This window comes from Triticum urartu, chromosome 7A (assembly GCF_056163025.1).
Source record: "Triticum urartu cultivar PI428250 chromosome 7A, HENAU_Tu73, whole genome shotgun sequence".
Classification (NCBI taxonomy): Eukaryota; Viridiplantae; Streptophyta; class Magnoliopsida; order Poales; family Poaceae; genus Triticum; species Triticum urartu.
This window is the reverse complement of record NC_141879.1, coordinates 724,298,894-724,321,239: the sequence shown is the minus strand read 5'-3', so window position 1 is coordinate 724,321,239 and position 22,346 is coordinate 724,298,894. Positions and strand designations below refer to the sequence as shown.

Genomic DNA, 22,346 nt, shown 5'->3' with positions numbered 1-22,346 from the left:
ATTAGAAGAAACACAATAAATTCAAGAACCCATGCCAAGTCAGTTCGCTATAAAAAAGTTAGAACTAACTCCCTACCATCCCCGTAATATTTTATTATATCATCGGCACAAACCAAGGCACGGTATATACATGTATGATTTCACAAAAGAAAAACTTAGAAATGCGAGTAAAAAAACATACATGTATTTATTTTTTTGTAGTGGAGAAACGTACCGTCCTTAATCAGTAGGTATAGATTCTTGCAAGAAAGCGACCAATGTTGGGTTGAGGGGTTTGATATCAGTTCCGAAAGGGTGTCACCATATTTGTTGGATATACAAAAATTTAAGTCAAATATAAGAAAAAACGTGGAGACAAGATGTAGATAATACAAAAGCAACGCTGCAGTGCCCGACGGTTTCGCCTCGACGAATATAGCCTTGGTTAATTAGCCCGTGCACCGTGCCGTATAATAGCAACCCCAACATGCACGACGCCATGGGCAGAAGAACGAGCATTGCGTACCAATTAGAGCATAATCTTACTGACCCTGTCATGAGCTCAAACCTATGAATATGCAGGCACGCTATATCGCGCTAAGCCCAAGCACGTTCTCATTTGCTGCTAGATATTGACCCACATATACGACCAACTTTTCAACCTCAACTAATATATAGGGGATAAAACAATAAGCAAATAAACACCCGTTCATGTTTCATTACATAATATAAAGAGTACTGTACTGACTAAAACTCCATCAAAACTCAAGGAGAAAAAACTCACAACCTTCTTCCTAAACGCGCATGCTATTTATAAAGCTAACTTAAAAGAATATTGCACCAGCAACTGGCTAGCCATCAAGTTGCTGCATCATGCAACGTAGTCCTCATCAAGAAACTCCATCAAAGGCTGTTGCAGCGCCTTCATTACAGCTTCCCACCCAGCATGTGTTGGGTGTGTCTGGTCCCAGTAGAACATCTTGTCAGGAGTTTCACATAGGTCGTACAAGCGCTTCCCTGAATGGCTACGCTCTCCACAGTACCCTCCCTTATAGGTACTCTCGCAGCACGGGGTCAGTTTGCGGTTGAAATTCTTGGACTCATCCGACCCTCCACCTGCATGCACAAAAACAGTTATGCATAGTTACAGAATCAAATTCATACATTATAAGCCAGATTTGGCTTACAACATACACGCGGATATGTGTACTTACCAGGGGCATGATTAATGATGTCAGTGAAAGCAGTGTAGAGGTCCAGTATGTGAACGTTGTCCCTTTCTTCGAGCATTTGCTTTAGATACTTGTTGTGCACGGATGCGCCATAATTGCCGAGAAGGTCGCACGTGGTGTAGTTGTTCGAACTAGTATGCAAAGGCATGCAACCAATGGGATGCAAGTTGTTTACTAGCACCTTTCTCACACCAAGCATCTGCAGTTGCGCCACATTATCTAGGATCTCAGTCGCCACGTTTCCGACGTAAGTATCGAGCTGCATGCAGGAGAAGTTAATTAGCAAGGCGGAGATTGATATATTAATTGATGGTGTAATTTGTATGTGTGAGTATGGTAGCTACTACTTACATCGTCGAAGCTTGTGTAGAAGCCATTATTGGCCTCAGAGCCGCTCATGTAGTCATTGCCGGAGATGGCGATGAGCGCGACAGAGTGGTGAAGCTGTCGTGTTGGGATGACCCCGTCGTTGACTAGCCTCTTGAAAGCTTGAACCTGTGCAGCAAGGGTCGGCACCTTTTTCTTCGCTGTCACCTTGAAGACACCAGCGCCGCCAGAAGCGAAGGTCATGCCAGATGAGCCACAAGATTGATCATCTGTGAGCTCGTACGCTGGAGGTGCTTCATGGAGACCCAACATCCTTGCTGCAGGGACAAGCAGTAGACAGGAACGATTATTTTGGATACACCTAATAGATGTATAATGATACACGTCATAGCACACTAGCAGTCTAGCATTAGCCTAAAACTAAAATTTGCTACCTAGCTATATACTTGCATAATATATGAGTACACGTACCGATAAAATCTGATTGCATCCTGTAGTTGGAGAAGCGTCCGGTCAAAACAGGAGACGTAGGATAATGAGAGTTGAGATAGGAGCCGTAGGGGTAGCTCCATTGGCGCGATGTCTTTTCACCGGTGATGTTGGGACGGTTGCCGTTGTCGACAAAGTCGTCGCCGAAGACGAACATGCTGGACCATTGGTTCCTCGATCCCTGGGCAGAAGGTGTGCCTCGGGCCTCCACTGAAGCACCTGCAACATGGATCGATCATGTGAGTACGTGCGCGCGTGCATGCTGGAAGAACATGAAGAACGGGACAAGATTGAAGTGATGTAGTAATACACGGCTAGCGACAGATGTCCAAAAGGAAAACAAAGGCGGCACGCTAGCAGCAAACATCTGAAAGAAAGACATGGTGGCAGTGCGTGCGTACCATCAAAGAAGACGAGGATGAGGAGAAGACAGATAACAGCCGGCGGGAGCTTCATGGCTGCGAAGCCTGCGAGGGCAGCCGTCCGGCGCCCGGCGACGAAGCAGATGATGGAGAGGGTGCCGCGGAGGGAGGGAGATGGGGACGGGATGGGATCGTGGTGTGGAAGTAGGGCTATATTTATAGGAGGAAGAATGCACGTGTACCTTAGTGTCCTGCTCCTGTTAACTTCGCTTCAACTTCTTACCTCTAACGATCAACTTGGAGGGGAAGGCGCATGCGCATGCGCATGTCTTTCACCGACCTAATCTCGTTGAAGTTCCAGATTCATCCTCAAGATTCCGCCGTCCCTACGTCCGCTTCCCCTCCTCACCAGTGAATGCTCCTAACGTACTCATCCGGGTCTTTTTTTCTCCGCCCATACCGAATTGTAGGCGAGTGCTAGGTGCCCGCAGGCCTGCCCAAATTTCCGGCCCGCCCGCACCTAGCGGTCAGATGCGCTTCGTGTGAGCCGTCTGATCTCTATCTTGCTCCTGCACCGATTCGTCCCATTCCTTCGTCCAAAGACACACACACAACAACAACAACAATGATTTTGAGCCGCCGACTGCTGCCCCCGTTCGGCTGTGCCCGTCGGTGGCTCGCCGCGTGCATCCTGCCCTGCCCCCTCACTCAGGTTGTACCTCACCACGGCCGCCGTTGTAGCTCCTCCCCCCCCCCCCCCCCCCCCGACCTGTTTGCCGCAGCTCTCCCCTCGTCCCAATTGCAACGCCGTGCCACTCGTTACCTGCACACCAGATCTCGCCGTCCATGGTTCACAACATCCCACCCCATCACCCTCCTCGTGCTCGTCGGCGCAGTTGTAGCACCATGGCAGCCATGAAAATGATTAGTAGCAAATTCCATCGCTGGTTGTAGCAAAAACCGACTATGGTTGCAGCAAAACATCGTCATCGTCATCGTCATCGCGTGTCGCAGCTAAGACATGAATTTTGAAGGTTTTTTCAATGCCGGTTACAGCTTTTGTGACTGTCAGTTTTTTGAAGGTTTTCTCGTCATGATTTTCGTCTCTAGGGTTGAAACTTTTTTCATCGCCAGATGAAGCTTTTATCATCACCGGTTGCAACTTTCCATGATCGTCCATAGGTTCCTTTATATACGAGTTGAAACTTTTTCCTTCGCCGGTTGAAGCTTTTTTCGTTACCGGATGTAGGTTTTTTGGTCGTCGGTTGCAACACTAGGCATCTCTCCTGATTCCAGCAAGAAAAAAATGTCTCGCCATCGCCCTCCTGTAGTAGGCCTGTGTCACCGGCATCTTCACTTGCAGCACCCAACTCGCGGGCTTCCCCAACCATGCGGCACCATTGGCCGATCCATGCAGCATCCGCTGTCGCGGGGGAGCGCCTGTGACGTCGTCACTCCACGGTGGCGATGAGTAGCTTGAGACTGGGAGATGAGATGCCCGTAGTAGCGCCGGGGGGAGGAGATGCTCGCAGCATCAATGGGTGTCCGGATGTGGCAGGTGGTGGTCGGCCTCCATCGATGGGAGACAGGGAGAGGGGGAGAAGGAGGTCCCTCGGGGAGAAGAGGGAGCTCACATGTGGAGATCTAGTTGGCCAAACAAAGTGGATAGATCGGAGAGAAATACAAAGCTATTACAATCATGCATATATACTAAAGTTTAGAGAAGAGTCAATTAATATTCATGAATAATCTGATCATAAACTGATCATAAACTCACAATTCATCGGATCCCAACAAACACATCGCAAAAGAGAATTATATCGAATAGATCCCCAAGAAGATCAAGGAGAACATTGATATTGAAGATCAAAGAGAGAAGAAGTTATCAAGCTACTAGCTATGTACCCATAGGTATGTGGTGAACTACTCACTCATCATCGGAAGGGCAAGGTTGATTTAGAAGCCCTCCATCATCAATTTCCCATGCAGAGTATTGGAAAAGGCCTCCAGATGGGATCCCGAAAGAATAGAGACTTGTGGCGACGGAAAAAGTATTTTGGGTGGCTCTATGTTGGTTTCCCAATATTTGAGAGTTTACAGAAGTGGAATTAGGTCAGATGGAGCCACGAGGGCCCACGAGGTGTCATGGCGCGCCTACCTCCCCTGGGTGCGTTGGGTTGCCTTGCGAAGCTTCTACAGTCTCTCTTGTCTAGAAAAAACGTCAAAAATTTTCATAACGTTTGGTACTTTTTGGAGAACTAAAGACAAAAAAACTGACACTTTACACTGAGTTAATAGGTTAGTCCAAAAGTATCGCATTTTATGTATGTTTTTTACGTTCGTAACTTTATGTAACATAAAATATTTTTTACGGCGAGTATATATTTTCTTACGTTCTCTTTTTATGTATGGAATAAGACAAAATTTATGAAATCTAAAAATATGGTGCATTGATTTCAAAATAGAGAGGGGATGAAGAATAACTATTCCTCACCCAGGGTGACGAATAGCGCGACCCTAGTGTTACTATTCATCACCCGGGTGTAGAATAAGTTATTCTTCATCCGAGGTAATTTTACGATCGCTTCATAAATAAATTACATTTGGAATATAAATAGTTACATTCATATTGATTCATTACGTAAAATTTGGTATAAGAAAACAAAAAATAGGTTATAAGACCAAAAATATCGCATTTTATGTATGTTTTTTACGTTTGTAACTTTATGTAACATAAAATATTTTTTATGGCGAGTATATATTTTCTTACGTTCTCTTTTTACGTATGGAATAAGACAAAATTTATGAAATCTAAAAATATGGTGCATTGATTTCAAAATAGAGAGGGGATGAATAATAATTATTCCTCACCCAGGGTGACGAATAGCGCGACCCTATATATATATATATATATATATATATATATATATATATATATATATATATATATATATATATATATATATGACGGCTGTTTGGGACACCTAGGTGCCCAGGCTCCTTGCTCGTTTACCTTCGGATTGCTTTAAGATGCGTGCCATTGTGTTAGGTGTAGACACTAACGGGTGTACCCGTTTGCAGTATTGAAGACGAAGAGTTATTGCAATTTACTAATTAATTCCATATAAATGCATATTATTAGCGACCACTTGCTCTAATTTGGACGGAGGCATTAATTAGCATGCACGCACCAAATACTACTTGCTAAGAAAACAAGAAACTGCCTAATTTATTCATGCATGTACGTGTGAAACAATAAAAAATTCTATAGTAATTAATGCATAGAAGGAAATTGTTAAAAATTGCCTAATTTTGTTGTACATATTAGTAGTATTACTAACATGGTTTTTAAACAGAATTAGGTGTGCGTAGAGTGGATATTTTCATTTTCTGCCTCCGCTATGGGTATAAGAAAAACTTGTTTCTCTTTGTACTCTACCTAGTTGTTTTTAGGGTATATATACCCAGAAATTGTGTAAGGATAATATGTATTTTTTGGTATCACTCATCAGAATCATCACATTTGATACATCTCTATCGTGGTATGTTGTATAGGTATCATATTTATATGAAGATAACATATCATTTGTCGAGGTATTTGGTTTGCGTATCTGAATCCACTTATAAAAAGGTGGTGACATTTACAGGTATGTACCAATAAATTTCACGTCGAGGTATTTACAGAAATATCTTGAGTATGCATTGTTTTTTTTTTAAACTTGAGTATCCACTTACAAATATATCAGAGGTTTCTAATACCTAGAATAAATCATAAGGTATATACGTGCATGCAAATTATTTGGAATAAATTATATATATACGTCTGTATGTATCTAATACCTAGAAGAAATCATAGGGTATATACATGCATGCAATTATTTGGAATAAATTGTAGGGTATATACATTTGTGGATATCTAAAAGTACCTAGAATGAATCGTAGGGTATATATGTTTGTAGGTATATGTTCTAATACCTAGAATAAACCATGCAGGAATCATCTACAATTAATGGTCGTGGAAGATACAAGTGCATGCACGTGGAAAAGGAAAGCAAATTATTTGGAAGGTTAGTAGCGATTATTTATAAGCAGGGAATGCATTAGCGGGTTGGACCCGAACAAGGTGCCCAAGCACCTAGGTGCCCCAAACATTTTACCTATATATATATATATATACTAGCAAAATTGCCCGTGCGTTGCAACGGGTTTCAACTATGTCGCCATGTCACCGTCCTGACATACATCAGGCACGCCCAATGCATTTTTTTCTTATCACACTATACGAAATAGTATTTCCTCCGATTACACTTATTTCGGACCGAAGAGAGTAATAAATGTTTAGAGACAACATCCCAATGCATTGTACCTTGAGTTTTGTGCTAAGAGAGTTCTCATTGAATTGCTTTGGGGATCCTACATGTATTTTAACACTATGGTCTATTTGTGGCATGAAGCAACATGATAGTTTCATACACATGGTTGAATGCAAAAATGAAATAAAATAAACAGTGTTCATACATAACTTATTTTGTTCAAACATGTCGCGTATATAACAATAAGAAATTTTTCTTTGACTAAAAATAACATCATGGGTCGTGTGTTCTACTGTTCTGGCTTGCTCCGATTAGATTTCTTCTATAAACTATCACGTACTACATTTTAATATAATCTCCATAGAACGTAGGCATTCATATGTGTTTGAGATGATGGAAGGACATGATCCCATCTACGTTGGATTTTTTGTCGAAAGAGACCCTCTGCCCATTGGAATTGCCAAAAGATACCCCTGCGGACAAAATTGACAAAAGAGACCCCCTCACAAGTGGCGGCAGGCGCGACAGGCGACACGTGTCACCTGCCGCCACGCCATGAGGCGGCGGGCCCTTCCGCCACCGCAGGAGGCGGCCGCGCGGGGCACAACGGCTTCTGCACAGTGCAGCGTGCCGCGACGGAACCGGCCGCGCCAGGTGGGCCCGGCCGCCACCGGGTGAGGCGGCCGCCGCTGCCGTTGTCGCTCCCCGGCCGACACGGCCTGCTGCGCGCGAGCCCAGCAGGTGGGCCACGCCGCCACCAGCCGAGGCGGCATGTCTTGTGCTGCTGCACGCGCGACAGTGCGCAAACGGCGCTGATTCCGAGGCGCGACAGCGACACTAACGGCGGTGACTCCGACGCGCGGGAATATGGACGCTTTTGGTTCTTTCGCCCGGGAATCAGTCCTGCCTTTGCTTCTTTTGCCTCAACGGATGCGATGGCACTGGGAATCCGATGCTGCGGGAAGCTGTTGTGCTGACACTATAGGGATCCTAAATATCCCTGCTTAATTTTCTCGCCATCATTTATCGTCTGAGCTTATAAAAGGAGACACCGAGGCTCTCGTCCAGCCATCCTCGAAATCGGCACTGCGTAAAGTGTGTAACACATTTTTTCAGTCGGTATGAGTTTGCCTTGCTCGGATCAAAGCATTAGGCCGAGGAAAATGAAGAATGCAAGTTTGCCTCCGGGGGTGGCAGTCCTGCGGTGTTGGTGTGGCGATCTTTGCAAGGTGAAGGAGGTTACGGTTTTTTCAGATTGGTTGGGCATGAAGTTTTTCATGTGCGCCAATTATGAGGAAGATCCACCCATAGCTATTTCAGAGTACGACAAGCCTCCGGTATGCTTTAACCATCACAAATAGATATTGTTGGTATTTTGATAGATTCTTTAATAACATTCTGGTTTCTTGTTGTAGTCTCCTCCGCCTCTGTGCATGTACTATCGTTGGATTGACACGGAGATGCCGGCTTGGGCAGTGACTGAGATTCGTGAAAGAAGTCGCCGTGCGTGGAATAGTTTCTATGCGGAAGAGCGACGCGAGAAGGCGGAAGCTGAGGAGAAAGCAGAGCAAGAGAGAGTTAAAAGAATACTATGCGGAGCAACACCGGTTTTTTCAGGATTTAGGAAAGAAAAACAGGGAGGAGGCTCATCCCATGGAGGAGCAGGAACGACAGCGAAAGGAGGCTCGTGAGGCGGGGAGGCAGAGAAAGAAAGAAAGGGCTCGTCAGGCCAAGGCAGCAGAAGAAGCTGGCGATGGAAAAGGAAAATATCCACGTTGGACTCAGTAGATTCCTGTGGTAGTACTTTAAATTTCACAATCATTTGTATCTTTATTTCTGTAGTTTAATGTAGCTTTATTTCAGTAGTTAAATGTACCTTTATTTAAATTCTACGATGTATCTTATTTTTAGTTGTACCTTGTCGTGTTGTATCTTATTTTCAGTTGTACCTTGTTGTGATGGAAAAAATATAGTTTTGGAATAAAGTAGTGGAATTTTCTTTCCCTCCACTAATTATCGAACATCGTGCAACAACTACAAAATGAAATTAAGATAGAACATAATGCCTTACAATAAGAGAGTACAAACTAATAATGCAAGTACATCTGAATTAAACGGTACAACTGGAATACAACTTAAAAACTACATGAAGGCATCATCGTCATCCTCTGTCGATGCAGAAATCTTGCCCTTCGAGGATGCAGAACTCTTACCCTTGGACGATGAAGAACTCTTGCCCTTCGAGGATGCAGTACTCTTGCCCTTGCACGATGCAGAACTCTTGCCCTTTGATGATGCAGAACCCGGAAGGGGCGGCATGAAGATATCATCTTCGTCCTCGCTCTCCTCAGTCCATAAAAATGGATGCCTTTCTGCAGTCCTTCTAAAAGTTTCACTCTTCGGCTCCACTACCTTCTTCCACCTTGCAATCAACCTAAGAAGTTCTTTGCGTACCTCCTCATAGGTCCTTTGAGGCCACCCAGACCTACGTAATTGGTGAGCCAACTCATTCATTATGGTGTCACTATCGGTGAGTTCGTCCCATGGAACTATCCTATTGTCCATCCTGAAATCGGTAGCTAGCCTTAGAAGAGTGCTGCTCATCCCAGGGTGAAAACTACGATCAAAAGGATAATGGGACATCTCACCTACACTACACTCGAATGCTTATCCACCTCCGTCTGAAGGGGGTTTTATAGGTAGAGAGGACAAAATGGCGGGAAAGAACAACTGCGGTATGGCGGGAAAGGGTTGGCGGGAACATATGGTGGGAAGGGGTTGGTGGGAAACGGGTGGCAGGAAGATATGGCGGGAAGGGGTTGGCGGGAACATATGGAGGGAAAGCGTTGGCGGGAAAATATTGAGGGGAAAGCGTTGCCTGAAAATATTTTTTTTTTCAATGTCTAAGATGGGCAATGGTTGCACAGTATTCATCAGCCAAAATTAAAAAAAAATCATTTCGGCCTAACATAAGCAAAAGAGTGGAGAGGGATAGTATGGCGGGAGATAGAGGTGGGAAAAATTGTTCCTGACTGGTGCATTTTTATTTCAGCATACATAGATGTTCAAATCGAAAAGTCTGATACAGACATATGTAGATACAATGGGTCGCGCACGTGGATAGATGAATCACCTTACTTTACGACAACCACCTGGCCTTTCCTTACGACCGGAAGGCGACAAGCGATTAGGTGGCCGAGTTACACGAAGACCGCGACCGTACTCCAATTCGGCTTCATGTGTTTGCGAGTCCTGCGTAGGTGGTGGAGTCGCGAATCCTTGTTGCGAACCTGAAGCGTAATTGTAGGCGTATGGTTGTGACTCCGTGGGGATAAAAGATGGGCCAATAACGTCCCCTCCGAAGAACTCTGTAACTAATGATGTAACCGTGTCGTCATGATCATGTGATGCTCCCCGGAGGCCTGTGTTGACGCCATGATCATGTGATGCTCTCTGGAGGCCTGTGTTGACGCCACGTTGGGTGTTCTCATCGCCCTAATTAACATCAGGTATGTCCTGCACATAGAAACATTGTAAACAAACTGTTAGAGGATAATATATGGTATCATTGTAAATGCATTGAAATGTAAACATGACTACCTGATCAGATCCCTCTCCTATACTGTCTGGCCATTGTACGTGGTGCTGGTTTAAATCTGGTACACGAGTCTCCTCGGGCATGGGGATCCCTCGCGTGGAGAGATACGCCTGAGATCCCTCACCTTGGGTGTATGCATCATATCCTGTGTACGCATATGGGTTAGGGAAAGAAACTGCTGGGGCATCGAATCCAAGACCGTGCCATGGTCCTGAGATGTCTGCCCCTGATGAAGCTGCATCGAAGAAGAGCGATGCAGTGGCAGAGATGAGTCATGTCGTGGTAATGTCGTTCTAGTACTTGGACCCTCCCCGCACTGCCCATGGCTCGTACGCACCTCGCTCGGTCTGGACGACGGCGCCGCACTCGGTCTGGCTGACCTCGCTATCGGCATGTTGTATGCTCCTGTGACAACATCGTCGCCTCTACCGCATCTGAACTTCTTTGCCACGTATTGTTGAAAACGTTTCTGGAATGTCTTGCGAGATGGGCCCTCGGACGGCATGCTATCCGTAGCCATCTGCACTACTTCGTTGAAATTTTGAAGCTGAACAATATTTGGATGTTATTTAGTTCAACTGATTATGAAATGATGGACCTAAAAAAGTTACAAGTGATTACCATCTGGTCACGATAGTAAGCTACATGCAGCTCAACATGTCTCCGCGCCTGCTCCTCTTGTGTGAGATGTGTCGGTATAGTAGCTGGCTGACTGGCCAGGCTAGCACGTGTGTTCATGCAGTACCACTGCTTATACGCTTGATATGTACTTCCATCGTATGGTCTGCAAAATTAAATAATTACATAAACCGTTGTGATGAAAGCAAAGCATCTTCACGCATCGTATGATCATCGTAATAAAATAATGTAAATAAAATATACCTAAGTTGATGCACTATATCTGCTAGCGCTTCATTTTCCCACTTGTGTACCCATTCAATGTTCTCTTCCCCCAATCGTATAAACTCCAACCCCTGCCCATATTGGTTAGCCTGCAAATTATGTAACAAAGTGTGAGTTTAGTAAATTAAAAATGACACTAACTATTTAGGGATGTCACATCTTACTTATGTGTTTCCTCGTCGATACGTCTGGGAAAAGGTGGTGGAATTTCTTGATAGAGACCGAACTGTCTCATTACACGCTCTGGGTTGTAAGGCTCAACACACCACAGGAACAATAAGTTGCAGCGAGTCAGCCAGAATACACTATCGGTCAACATGCCTGGTGTGAAGTGTCGAGCATCAAAGACCATTTGTAGCTGGTCCTGAGTCCACGGGTTCCATGTGACTTCTGCCTCATCAAGTATCTCAAACTGCTGGTGGTACATAGGGTAACAATTTTTCGCAATATCTGGAGACCAACGTTTCCGTGCCTTTGTCCACCTGGTGGCCATAGTTGCGCTGGCACCCTCGCTAAAGTCGTATGGGTATACGGATTGTACTATACGAGGTCGTCCTATAGGGAGGTATTCCCAGGACCACAACTGTAGAAACTCATAGGCGACACAAAGTAATGGAGCTTTTTGTGCGAAAGAGGTTTTTTGCGTGGCATCACACAAGCCTCTGTATGTATGAGATAGCATGGCAGAACCAAAGCTGTATTTTGGCTGCTCGGGTAAAGGTTCATCTACCATATTCTCTTCAATGTAGATGAGACCAGGGACAACAACGTCCCCATGTGAATTTGGAAATAGATTCCCGAGGAGCCACAACAAATACGCAAACAGATGTCTTTTTCTCGTCTCCTCATTGGCGAAACTAGATAAATTAAGAAAGTTATCACGAAGCCAGACGAGTGGGATGCCCCGAGGGTTACCAGAACGTTGTGATTCTGGCATTTCCATCCCAAGACGGGCTGCTATATCTAATGCCCAAGATGGAGACACTCGTGGAGAGACTACCGGCTCACCTCTAATTGGTAGAGCAGTGATCATAGAAACATCTTTCAGTGTAGGTGCAAGCTCCCCAAAACGAAAGTGAAAGATGTGGGTTTCAGGTCTCCACCGGTCAACGAGGGATGTCAAAAGGGATGGGTCCGAACGTACTTGGTCGTCGTATGATGTGAGCCTAGCAAAACCTCATAGTCCATAAGCATCAAGGTGAGCAAAGAAAGAATTGTGTATTGACCATGTTTTCTTTATGGTTCGAAGTCTGAAAGGCCGATAATCATGCTTAGTATTTGTTTCAAAAATAGGTGGCAACGGTGGCCGGCGTCATGGGGCCCCTGCAAAAGCACTGGCACTTCACCCATAACCTGCACACAAACATACAAATATAAATTACGAGGAAGACAGAAATACAAATGCAAATCAAAATTAACTTAAAAATACAAAGAGATACGATTTATATTAATTATTTGAAGTTAACATCAGGAGTACGATAATACAAAGAGATTCAATTTAAATTTAATATAAGTACACATAACGAGTACATATATATCAACATCACGCGTTGTTGTTGGCTCGATACGGGCAGTCTCTGCGTGAATGTCCAGGACACCTGCAAACGCGGCATCGCCTTGGTTCTCCCATCTGGCTAAGGTCCATGTCATTGCGATGACGCCTAGACTGACGTCGTCCCTTTGCGGTTCTCATCAAGTCGGCGTTCGGAACCCATTTCGGCCCATCAGGCCACAACATTTTGTAGTTCATATCAATGCCCCGAGCCCAGAACTCGCCGTTCCAAGTGTTGTACAGATTGTACATGTTGAAGTATGGCGATATGTATGGCTCGACGCTGATTTTTTGAACAGCAGCCGCCCGGAGCACATGACTGCAAGGGTAGCCCTCAAGCTTGGGCTTGTTACAAGTGCACTCACAGGAGGTTGAGCCAATGGTGACAGCTTGCTTTTTTGATCCTCTGTGGTGACCCTTAACGTACTTGGGTCGCACATTGACCTCCCACTTATTCCTAAGTGTGTCCACTTTCCTGCAGCCATGACTTTGGGACTTCTTTGCTTTCTCGTCCAGATGTCTTTGCATCTTCTCGGACCATGGCTTGTTAAATTCAACTTGTGCTTTGGCGACGGTGACCCTGTCTGCAAAGTATGACAGGGTCCGGTTCCAAGTTTCTTCAATTAGGGCTGTGATAGGCAGTGCTCGCACCCCTTTAAGAACACCATTGTACACCTCTGACATGTTGCTGGTCATTATTCCATACCGAGCCCCGGTGTCGTGAGCCTGTGCCCACTTCTCTAAATGAGGGCAATTCTCGCTGATCCACTGGCTCAAATTTATGGGCGTCCTATGACCCCTCCGGTCTTCTCTCTGCGGCAAGGCCGCGTGGTCGATCTCACCATTGATACCTGCCCAGATCGCATTCATTTTGGCTTCAGTTTTTTGCATGCACATCCTCTTGAATAACTTGAACCAATCCTTTTTTGTGAATTTGGAGTAAAAGTTTGCTGCCAAATGCCTCATGCACCACCTTCCCTCTAGATCGGGCCAGCCCCACTCTTCTTCCGACGCCTTAATTATTTCAAGATCGCTTAATAATCCAGTGTTGCGATCAGAGATGATGCAAACACCTTTACGCTCTTTCATGACACCAATCTTCACGCGGCTCAGGAACCACAACCAGCTATCTTTGTTCTCGCTCTCGACCAATGCATATGCAATAGGAAGAAGCTGATTATTTGCATCCGCTGCAATCGCCACCAATAGTGTGCCCTTGTACTTTCCAGTGAGAAAGGTACCATCAACAGATAATACCGGGGACAGTGCCTGAAGGCTTGTATAGTCTGGGCGAATGCCCAGAATAAGCGGTCCAGGATTAGCTCACCCGGGTTCATTGGGTTTGGACGTTCTCTCCGCCAAACTTGAGTCCCCCTATTAGCACTTGCTATTTGATGAAGCATTCTAGGGGCATAAGAATATGCCTCCTCATAGGTACCCACTAGTGCAGAACCGGGCAATAGCACCGGTTCGTAAGGCCCTTTAGTGCCAGTTCGGTAACCGGCACTAAATTGTAGGCACTAAAGCCCCCCCCCTTTAGTACCGGTTCAGCACGAACCGATGCTAAAGGGCAATCACGTGGCACGAGCTAGCTCCATGGGCGCGTAGGACATTAGTACCGGTTGGTAACACCAACCGGTACTAAATGTTTGGGTGTGTTTTGGTTTTATTTTTTATTTTTACTTTAATTTTGTGTTTTCAATTTAATTTAGTGATTGTTTTACATTATAATGAGTTGTTAAATCATTAGGTGATTAGTTTGACTGGATGCGCGGATCCTAGCTAAGTCATCAAGTATATGTCATATCCATATTATATATACTTGATCACCTACTTAAGTGATCGAGGTAATATGGATATGGCATATACTTGATCACTTAGCTAGAATCCATCCAGTTGAAACTAATATGCAATTTCTTTCATAAATGATATAATAACTCATCATCATCATATTAATTAATATAAAAACTCTTGCATCATATATATCATCACCAACGGTTTTCATAGCAAAGATATCATCGAGTTCAACATGGTAATGATATTATAAGCGTTCATAACACCACAAAAGCAAATCACTCTTTGAGATTAAGTTCAGGACGAAGAACACGAACATGAGAGGACAAGTACTAAGAGCATGAACTAGCTAATTAATCACTCCTGCTGCTCTCTCTCAGATAAAATAGCATAGAACATGTATTGTTTTGCTGATTCATCATATTGGAGCATGCAGATGAATCTATCTCCTAATCGTGGGTTGCGCTTCTGATTGCTGCCCCCTAGTACTTCTCTATGATCGTTCACAATTTTGCTCCAGTCTTTTACTATTAAGCATTCATCGCTATTAGAAATCCTGAATGCACTAAAGTGCATTGTAGGATATGTTGGCCGTAACCTAACAATATTCATGGTACCTTTAGTCTCGAGCCAATCAGGGACAACATTCATCAGGAGTCCCTGTTGAAGAACATCGTATAGTAACATACTTAGCAGTGAAGTTTAGCTTAAAAAATAATGTATGCAAAAGATGCACTAAGGAGAAATAGTAGAAATCTTACCATCTTTCCTAAATATATGTGACCGTAGTTTAGTACGAACACTATTGGTCGCACGTTTTGAGTACTAACATTTCTAAGTGCAGGAAAGAAATTTGTCTTGACAACATCAAGATCATCAAGCCATGAAACATAATGACTTGTCTCCTCGTAGTTTAGTTCATCCCCGGGACAGTGGACGGTCCTATCTACCAAGCGTTGGACATGTTTGCTTGATTGGAAGTAAGCTGTCAATATAAATTGAGATCTATTAATTATTCAACTGGTTCAAATAATCTCATATCGAAGACATAAATATGGTTGAGAAACTCACATAATGGTAGAACTGGAGGCGTCTCCACATTGACCCAGATGTCTCTATTACCTTCAATATCATCTTCCGGACGAATATCAAAGGTGATAACCATATCAGGCTCAAATGCATAAGCCTTGCATAGTGCTTGCCAAGTTTTGCATTCAAAATAGGTGTATGTGTCTGCATTATATAATTTGACGTTGAAGGTATAACCGTGCTCGGTCTTCAAGTAAACTCTTTTTACCTCCATAGTTTCGTTAGGACTGAAACCTATCTTATCCAAGACAAAAATTCTTGCATGGCAGGGGATACGCTAGTAGAATAGTGAAAAATTAGAATTAAAAGTTGAAGCAAATGAAGCATAAGTCATGCTGAATTACGAAAAAAGACTTGTCGTTGTGACTTACTGTATCCACTTCGAAGTTCTCATCCAGCTTGATGCTGAAGCGTCTATCATCAACTAGAAAATTTCTGCCGCACAAGCCGCGCTGGTCTTCACAGTATTCGCACATAATGAAATCGTGTTCGTCGTCAGATGACATTTCTATGTTCATAGGTGAAACATTAAACACTTATTAGTTCTATTAATTCAACTAATTCTGTTAATTCAACTAGTTCAACTAATTAATTGAACTAATTCAACTAAGCACTTACGAAAAATATACCTAATTAATTGAACTAATTCAACTAACTAGTTCTACTAATTAATTCAACTAAACTAGTTCTATTAATTTTCTTACTAAAAATAAGGTAGCTAGTTCTATATAATAAAATATTAATTAGATAATGAAATCTCATATAACTAAATTAAATATATATCCAACATATAATTTATATCTAATTCATCTAACATTTGACATTAATATCTAACATATGTTCATATATAGGTGAAACATTAAACACTTACTAGTTCTATTAATTCAATTAAATAAACTAGTTCTATTAATTCAACTAAATAAACTAGTTCTATTAATTCAACTAAACTAGTTCTATTAATTTCTTACTAAAATAAAGTAGGTAGTTCTATATAGTAATATTTTGATTAGATCATCAAATCTCATATACCTAAATTTTCTTACTAAAAATAAACTTGTTCTATTAATTTTCATACTAAAAATAAACTAGTAATATTAATTCAACTAGTTCAAATCTCATATATATACCTAATTAATATCTAGCTATACTAATTCAACTAGTTCAACTTGTTCTAATTCATGTAAAATATATTTGGCATTAATATTTAACATCTTTTCCATATAATTCATCTAACATTAACATTCTAACATTATTATCTATGTAATTTATCTAACATTAATCTAAACAACAGAAAATAGAAAATAAGTAAAAACAATGTGTGTGTATGTGTGTATGTGTGTGTGTGGTGTGTGTGTGTGTACGAGCGGGGGGCGGCGGCGTACGGGCGGCGGCGGGCGACGACGGGGACGGGCGCGACGGGCGAGAGGCGGCGGCGATGGGGGCGCGGCGGGGGCGACGGCGGTGACGACGACGACGGGTGGCGGGGGCGACGGCGGTGACGGCGACGACGGGTGGCGTGGGCGACGGCGGCGACGGCAACGACGGGCGGCGGGGGCGGCGAGGACGTCGCGTGATGGGCGACGGGCGTGGCGAAGAAGTTGGATCGAAAAGAAGTACTGGTGTCGATGAAACTGATTTTTTCGTAGGTGCCATATATATATATAGGAGGGGTCTTTAGTACTGGTTGGAGCCACCAACTGGTACTAAAGCCAATTTTCGCCAGGCCAAGGGGCGGGAAACGGCCCTTTTAGTACCGGTTCGTGCTACGAACCGGTACTAAAGACCCCCCTTTAGTACCGGTTGGAGCCACCAACCGGTACTAAAGGTTGTGCGCTGCCACCGGCGGTGCACAATGTTTAGTCCCACCTCGCCGAGCGAAGGGCAACCGCACTGGTTTATAAACCCAGCCGCGGCTGCTCCTTCGAGCTTCTCTATATAGCAGGCTTCTAGGCCTAATTAATTAGGGCGCGCTGCCCTGTGAGTCTGCTGGCCCTTTTGGGCCTGCATTTGCACACCCTAGGTCTGGCAGGCCCACTGGGCAGTGCGCCAACAAATTTTATATATATTTTTTTCTTTTCTACATTATTTATTTTCTTCTATTTATTTTTGAGTAGTTTTTATACAGTTTTTTTTCTTTTCTTCATTATTTATTTTCTTCTATTTATTTTTGAGTAATTTTTTGTATAGTTTTTTTCTTTTCTGCATTATTTCTTTTCTTCTATTTCTTTTCTTCTATTTCCAGTTTGTACACGGAGTGCGTCCAGTTTTTGCCGTGACCCTCTCTACTCTTTCGCACATGCTATGCGGGTGAAATGATCATACCATGCCAAGTTTCAACATTTTCAGGATTCATTTTGTAGTGATTTTCAATTTCACGGTCATTTAGCTCTCTAAACAATTAGGTAAATGACCGAAAAACAACAAATGATGTCAGAACATGTTGGAAATTGATGACATCGCTTTGAATGCTGCATACTAAACACAAAAGAAGTCCGGATAAGTTTAAAAACATTGAAGTGGCCGTGTAACAGATGAGTTCTCGTCCGAAACCCTGGTACTCCGAAAGAGTTTGTCCAGTTTGTACACGAAGTGCGTTCAGTTTTTGCCGTGACCCTCTCTACTCTTTCGCACATGCTATGCGGGTGAAATGATGATACCATGCCAAGTTTCAACATTTTCAGGATTCATTTTGTAGTGATTTTCAATTTCACGGTCATTTAGCTCTCTAAACAATTAGGTAAATGACCGAAAAACAACAAATGATGTTAGAACATGTTGAAAATTGATGATGTCGCTTTGCATGCTGCATACTGGACACAAAAGAAGTCCAGAGTTCAAATAAGTTTAAAAAAACATTGAAATGGCCGTGTAACAGATGAGTTCTCGTCCGAAACCCTGATACTCCGAAAGAGTTTGTCCAGTTTGTACACGAAGTGCGTCCAGTTTTTGCCGTGACCCTCTCTACTCTTTCGCGCATGCTATGCGGGTGAAATGATGATACCATGCCAAGTTTCAACATTTTCAGGATTCATTTTGTAGTGATTTTCAATTTCACAGTCATTTAGCTCTCTAAACAATTAGGTAATTGACCGAAAAACAACAAATGATGTCAGAACATGTTGGAAATTGATGACGTCGCTTTGAATGCTGCATACTGAACACAAAAGAAGTCCGGAGTTCAAATAAGTTATTAAAAATAAAAAAAGGTGCAATGCTGGTTAATTTGCTTCAAGCCTTTCGAAATAGTGTAGACTGCACTGCACATCGCTCAGTGCAATCTATGCTATTCCGAAAGGCTTGAAGCTAATTAACATGCAGGTGAGCATTGCGCCTCTTCGTCATTGTCTGTGCACTCACGGCTTATAAACCGCTCATACTGCCTCTCTCTTGGCGAGGTGGGACTAAAAATCAGCTTACTAAGATACTCTAGTACCAGTTCATGGCATGAACCGGTACTAAAGGTCTTCGTGGGGGCCCCAGCCTGACCATAGCCTGACACAGCCTCATTAGTACCGGTTCGTGGCATGAACCGGTACTAAAGGTTGCCCACGAACCGGTACTAATGATGCCCGCCCGCCTAGCCGTTGGAACCGGCACTAATGGTCATATTAGTGCCGACTCAAATTCAAACCGGCACTAATGTGCTTCACATTTGATCCTTTTTCTACTAGTGACCATACAAGTTCTTGAATATATTTTCCTTCGCACGCCTAGCCTTGTTGTAGCTAACAGGGAATCCAATTAGATCCTCTGCATCTTTTTGCAGAGCCCTAACACTAATGTTGAGACTTCCCTGCACAATTGTTTCCATCGTCTGTGCCACAAATTTTGCTATCACATTGCAGTGATCTGAAAGATTCCCAGTTTGCTCATAGGTATGCTCCACTATTTTTGTGATATGCCATGACTGACATACCCCAGGCTTTAGTCTAGCGAGAACTCTTCCGCGGCAACCTTTCACGGTGTGGATGCATATGACCTTCAACTCTTTTTTATCAGACTGCTTCACTCTATGCTGGCGGTGGATGCCGATTGGATAGCTACCCATTGCCTGGTAAGCAGATTTCTTGTCTGGGAAAACTTGCCCAACCTCCAGGCTTCCCGCTCCTAGGCCAGAAGCAGAGTGAAATTCGTTGGTGATGCTCATATCCTGTAAAAACCCAGGTTGCAGTGCCACCGCGACCGCCCTCGGAGGAGGAACATCTTCTTCTCCGCTTGACTCCGAAGACGCAGAAGAATGATCATCATCATCTAGCGCCTCCAGCAATCCCTCCACGTGTTCGCTCATGTCAACAGCCGTAGACCAATATCCTGTGTCATACACAGGCTGGCCGCCCGTCGGTTCCGATGGGCCGATGCTAGGGGCTGATGTGATGGCCAACTCGACCTCACCACCCCTGCTACTGCATCCGGCAACATCAGTGACTGAAATGAACTCCACATACACCATCGGCTGACCATACATTGAGTTATTGGGATTGCTTGCAAACCTCAACAGGCAACTGTCCCATCATTTCCTCCGTCAACGACGGAGGCCTCCATTGTCATTTTTTTCCTGCATCCCTGGGCCAAACACCGCTCGGATGCACCTTCTAACAGCTGCATAACCCACGTTGACTATGTCTCTCACTACAACTGTAGTCGACTCGCACAAGGACACATCCACCCTGAATGGACTGTCGCGTAAGACGTTCCCATAGTACACTACTAAATTTTTCATAATACCTAACCAACATACATGTTTACATTTCAAATAATTAGTAACTGAACATTTAGTAACGATGACAACATTTACATATCTTACGACTAAAATAATAACCGTATTTTCGTTATAAATATTCGGTTTGTTTTTAGAATAATTTGCTTAGACTTTAAGGGGTTGTTTGGTTAACGGGTATTTAAAGATCTATTTTTCTCAAACTCGTCTACGAGCGTAACAAACTAAAACTCTGTTTGCTTTTCTCTAACTACCCCAAAAATATCGTAAAATAGTTCTCGTAACATGCAAAAACTTAGCTTCTGGAAAACGACTATTAGTAAAATATGGTTTTCTACATAATTTTTCTTACAATAGGTTATGACAAAACTGAGGGTAAGTACTCGCTATCCAAACAACCACTAAACATAATATTACGATAATAACATTTTAATATCATATGAGTAAAATATCTAATTTCTTCTGGCATGATATAATGTTTTTCATATCATACGATAAAATTCATTTATTTACAAATAATAATATTTGCAGCAGCATGACAGTACATCAATATAAAAAGTATTAACAAAATTAGGGCGCCATTTTATACCTTAGATCCAATATGGATGTGCTTGCAAATGCAATTAAGCGTCCAAATAGTTCGAATAAATATCCGTCACCAGTAATATATGAACGGAGTCAACCTATTATCACATGAACATCAATATTACACACGGATTTTTCTTTCTGCTATCAAAAGTATGAAAATAGCACTTGCATGTATGTGGTCATCATCTCAAAAGGGACAGCGAAGATGGTAACACAATTTCTTCAATCACGTCATCTCCTCCTTATTTGCTACTAAGATGAATTATTTTACCTAATTACATATATCATTAAGTACATTACCACCTAATCTTAACATATAAAATTTAGATTATTGTGACATAACAAAGTAGACCTACGGTTTCCTAAGCATAGACTTATTAATAAACATACCACATGAAATAGCATACCACATGCAATGAACAATTACAGTGTAATTTTTTCTTAATTACCGTATTAAGAGCTTCTCGCATGTCAATACAAATGTACACAACTAACATTGATACAACATCTTCAACCTACTCTTATCAAAAAAATAGTTTAAATGTTGTATCCGTCGTTTGAATTTTTTCGTAACCTCTAAGCACTAACATCACATAGCTAATGACGAGCTAAATGACTAACCAATTACCACCGTGCATCACAAAAAATCCATGTATTACAAAGCTCATACCTTGATCTCCCCCTTCGTACTTCACTTAGCACGGCAAATCCTACTCCAGAAACTCCAAATGACTCCTCCAAGTGCTGAAATAATGCCTAAAACAACATAGAATACACACTTAGGAACTAATCAAACAGAACAAAAACATCATGCATGCAAACAAAACCAACAAAAATGGATAGATCTTACCTTAATCTATCTTTTCTTCAACTTCACCATCTTCGAAAACCAACTCTAAATCGGCCAAAATCACGAGTGAAAGTGGCTACCAAGTATTTCCTTCTGTGTATTCTTGTAGACTTTGACAGAGTAGAGAGGCAGTGAAGGCAACGAGAGATATTCGGGAGAGTGTATGAGCAGCCGTGGTTGTGCGTATATAAAGAAGAGGAGCATTGTATTGTCGGCAGAACGAGCACTACAAGAAACCTGCTTATCTGTGACAGATATAAACCGTCGCAACAGTGCACAAAACCATCAGGCCTTGTCCTCTATGACGGATTAAGAATCTGTCATGTATCGCGCGTCATAATTTGCACCAGCACAGCCCGTGACAGAAATGCTTAGCCGTCACAGATTCATGACGGTATCTGACCGTCACTGATCAGGCCCCCGGCCCCGCTCGGCCCGCCCCAGGCCCGGGTTTCGGTGGCGGACAGATCCGTCACCGATTTGCATGCCATGATGTATTGCGTGGCATCCACGTGGATCTGATGTGGCTTCATCTGGGCCTCTACCCTTTGGG

General features: G+C 43.1%; 2 protein-coding genes across 4 annotated transcripts; one reads left to right on the top strand and one right to left on the bottom strand.

Moving 5' to 3' along the window:
* Positions 1–850: 850 nt before the first annotated feature.
* Positions 851–2,483, bottom strand: LOC125528181 (GDSL esterase/lipase At5g03600-like). 3 transcript variants are annotated; one of them, XM_087535580.1, is made up of 5 exons: positions 2,429–2,483; positions 2,010–2,246; positions 1,563–1,855; positions 1,194–1,470; positions 851–1,095 (listed from the first exon to the last, which is right to left on the bottom strand). In XM_087535580.1, exons 1-5 carry the CDS (start codon positions 2,481–2,483, stop codon positions 851–853), a joined length of 1,107 nt encoding a protein of 368 aa, XP_087391706.1. The 3 variants fall into 3 exon arrangements, with proteins under 3 accessions (XP_087391706.1, XP_087391707.1, XP_087391705.1); XM_087535581.1 differs by having other exon boundaries at positions 2,010–2,237; XM_087535579.1 differs by having other exon boundaries at positions 2,010–2,255; positions 2,432–2,483.
* Positions 2,484–7,823: 5,340 nt separating this feature from the next.
* Positions 7,824–8,490, top strand: LOC147962279 (uncharacterized). The gene is made up of 3 exons (XM_087534129.1): positions 7,824–8,039; positions 8,118–8,279; positions 8,320–8,490. The coding sequence occupies exons 1-3, from the start codon at positions 7,824–7,826 to the stop codon at positions 8,488–8,490; spliced, it is 549 nt and encodes a 182-aa protein (XP_087390255.1).
* The last annotated feature ends 13,856 nt before the right edge of the window (positions 8,491–22,346 follow it).